The sequence below is a fragment of the Musca domestica genome, unplaced genomic scaffold (genome assembly GCF_030504385.1).
Source record: "Musca domestica strain aabys unplaced genomic scaffold, Musca_domestica.polishedcontigs.V.1.1 2, whole genome shotgun sequence".
NCBI lineage: Eukaryota > Metazoa > Arthropoda > Insecta > Diptera > Muscidae > Musca > Musca domestica.
This window is the reverse complement of record NW_026712249.1, coordinates 40,786,328-40,788,934: the sequence shown is the minus strand read 5'-3', so window position 1 is coordinate 40,788,934 and position 2,607 is coordinate 40,786,328. Positions and strand designations below refer to the sequence as shown.

General features: G+C 37.2%; 1 protein-coding gene across 1 annotated transcript; it reads right to left on the bottom strand.

Moving 5' to 3' along the window:
- Positions 1-336: 336 nt before the first annotated feature.
- Positions 337-2,607, bottom strand: LOC101901101 (lectin subunit alpha-like). The gene is made up of 3 exons (XM_005188681.4): positions 2,415-2,607; positions 762-870; positions 337-686 (listed from the first exon to the last, which is right to left on the bottom strand). The coding sequence occupies exons 1-3, from the start codon at positions 2,538-2,540 to the stop codon at positions 391-393; spliced, it is 531 nt and encodes a 176-aa protein (XP_005188738.2). The 5' UTR covers positions 2,541-2,607; the 3' UTR covers positions 337-390.

Genomic DNA, 2,607 nt, shown 5'->3' with positions numbered 1-2,607 from the left:
CACTATTTTTTTCTTTACAAACAAGCACTATCGCACGCGTTAGAATACACTCACTGACGAAAACAGTTATTCTCTCGTAATAAATGATCGGAGCTCATTGTTTTTTTAGAGAAAGAGAGAGCAGAGAACACTGTTGACGTTTTTTTTGCAATTATTTCATTATTTGATCAATTCTATTCTTAGTTACCTAAGTTTAATTTTCAAAACTGCCGACTACTGGGACATGCCGAACTTAGGCGCACTTACCCTATATTATTTTTTGAGAAATTAAGATTTTCTTGATTTTGAAAACAATATTCTTTAAAAATGCATATCCATAAAAACGCAGAAACTAAATTTTGTCATTTAAACAGATAATATGTTTTAATTAAAACAACTAAGAAAATGAATTTATATATTCAAAATGCCATGTATATAGTCTTCCATCAGACTAATGAATTTCTTTAGTTCTTTGACGTTTGGATTTTCTTCGCAAAGTAAATTGAATTTCGAATTCAAACAATCTCGATCATTCCAACGATAATTAGAATTCGAAGTGTGAACGCATACCTCAACACCATTGCCATTCGGTTCATTGTTGGCCCAGTTGGTGTAGTCGAAATCTTCGCCGCTTGAAATCCAACGGAAAACCACACCACGATTCCGATAATTGGTAGCTACGCCACCGAGCCAGAATTCATATTTATCTTGAATATTAAATGAATGCTGTGAAATAATACTGTTTCGAATGTTTAAAAAGAAAATTCCACATAAGTACTCACTTAATTGTCTCAATCCAGTTAGTAAAGCATCGTTTTTCTGATCGCTGTTAATGCTGACCAAAGTTAGACCTCTCTTGGTGCATTCCGCTAGGGACTCATACCAATTGTACTGTATAGAAGGAAGAGAGTTTGTTTGGAATGTATAAAAACATATAAACATATAAAAGCATGGTTATATATTTAATAAATTCAGTGGTTATAACGGTCAATTCATGCTAAATCTAAAATCAAGTCGATCTTATTTGACCATGGAGGTGGTAGTCCGAATCCACTAAATTTATATACAGGGTGCAACCAACTTCAGACTACTGACATTTCTAAGCCACTCGTCCGACAGCTGTTGAAATTATTCGAGTGACAGCTCATTATATTGTTTACAAGCTTACAAAAGCATTTTGGTGAGAATTTTCCAGAAAAAAAGTTATTCGTGATAGAATTCAAGCGTGATAGTGCTCTTTCTTTATATTTGGCTGGAAATCCACAAGTGGCTATCGTTAGAGCACTCCATCATTTAAATGTGAATAAATCTTTTGTGTCTCGTACCATCTCTCGTTACCGCGTGATACTGGTAGCATAGCCCGACGTCAAGCAAGTGGACGTTAGAAAACAGCAACATCAGCAGAAATGGTTCGAAAAGTAAAGGAGCGACTTGATCGCAGCACGCGTTGCAGTGGCCGAAAAATGCCTCCTGAGCTGAACATATCGCAATATTCCATTCGGCAAATATTGAAAAATGAGCTCGGCGTAAAACCATTGAAATTCCAAAAAGTGCAAGAACTTACACCGCAACAGAAAGAAAATAGACTTAAAAAAAGCTAAAGAATTGATTCGCTTGGCCGAAAGTGGCGAACTACCAAATTTGGTTTTCTCCGATGAGATAACATTCGTTCTCCAGCAGTTTGTAAAAAAAAAAAAAACAAAATGATCATCTTTACTTGACAAAGAGGTCAGCTGAAAATGTGCACCTTCGGTTGGCCACCAGAACTCAAGCGGCGGCCATGGTGATGGTGTGAGCCGCCATAACAGCCGATGGTCGCTCTCCGCTCGTATTGATCAGAATAAATGCCGAATATTATCGCGAAAATATTCTGGAGGGTGTATTAAAGCCTTGAACACACAAACATTTTGACCGCAGACCTTGGACATTCCAACAGGACTCAGCACCATCGCACTCAGCACGCACCACCCAAGAATGGTCACAATATGAGTTTCTTCACTTCATTTCCAGCGTACAATGGCCACCAAAATCTCCGGATACCAATCCCTTGGACTATTGTGTCTGGAGTATTTTGGAAAGCAAGGGTGGCACTAAAAAATACCAAAGTGTCGATCACCTCAAGCAAGCGCTTCGCCGGGAATGGGCCAAAATACCGCAGAGCAACATTCGGGCAGCGTGGTGATGGTTTCATTGGCAGTTTGAAAGCCATACTTCGTGCCAAAGGTGACAAATTCGAACAAATCTAAACCTATTCTAAAATAGGTATTTCCGTCATTTTTTGCTTTCATTCAATAAAATTATGGCGTTTGACTTTGTTGCATTTTTTTTATCTCACCCTGTAGGCATGATTTAGGAAATTCATTTCCACACAAAAACTGATTATTTTTTTCGAAAACCAATTTATCAATCTCTGAATTTGAAACCATTATTCTTACCGTATTTTCATCATCGACCATATATCTATTGCCATCTGGAGCGGTGTACCATTTCACTTCGGCCAGTACTGTATGAACCAAAAATAGAAGCACCAAAGAATACTTTAAGTTTAGAAAATGCAACATTTTCTTTCCGTTCAATAGCAATTCAATGGAAATTATAAACTAAAAAATTGAAAATGATGTATAATGG

Coding starts and splice junctions, on each gene's coding strand:
- LOC101901101 (XM_005188681.4), bottom strand. CDS start 2,540: ATGTTGCATTTTCTAAACTTAAAGTATTCTTTGGTGCTTCTATTTTTG. Junction 871..2,414: donor TGGTCGATGATGAAAATACG/GTAAGAATAATG, acceptor CCTTCTATACAG/TACAATTGGTATGAGTCCCT. Junction 687..761: donor AACTGGATTGAGACAATTAA/GTGAGTACTTAT, acceptor TTAATATTCAAG/ATAAATATGAATTCTGGCTC.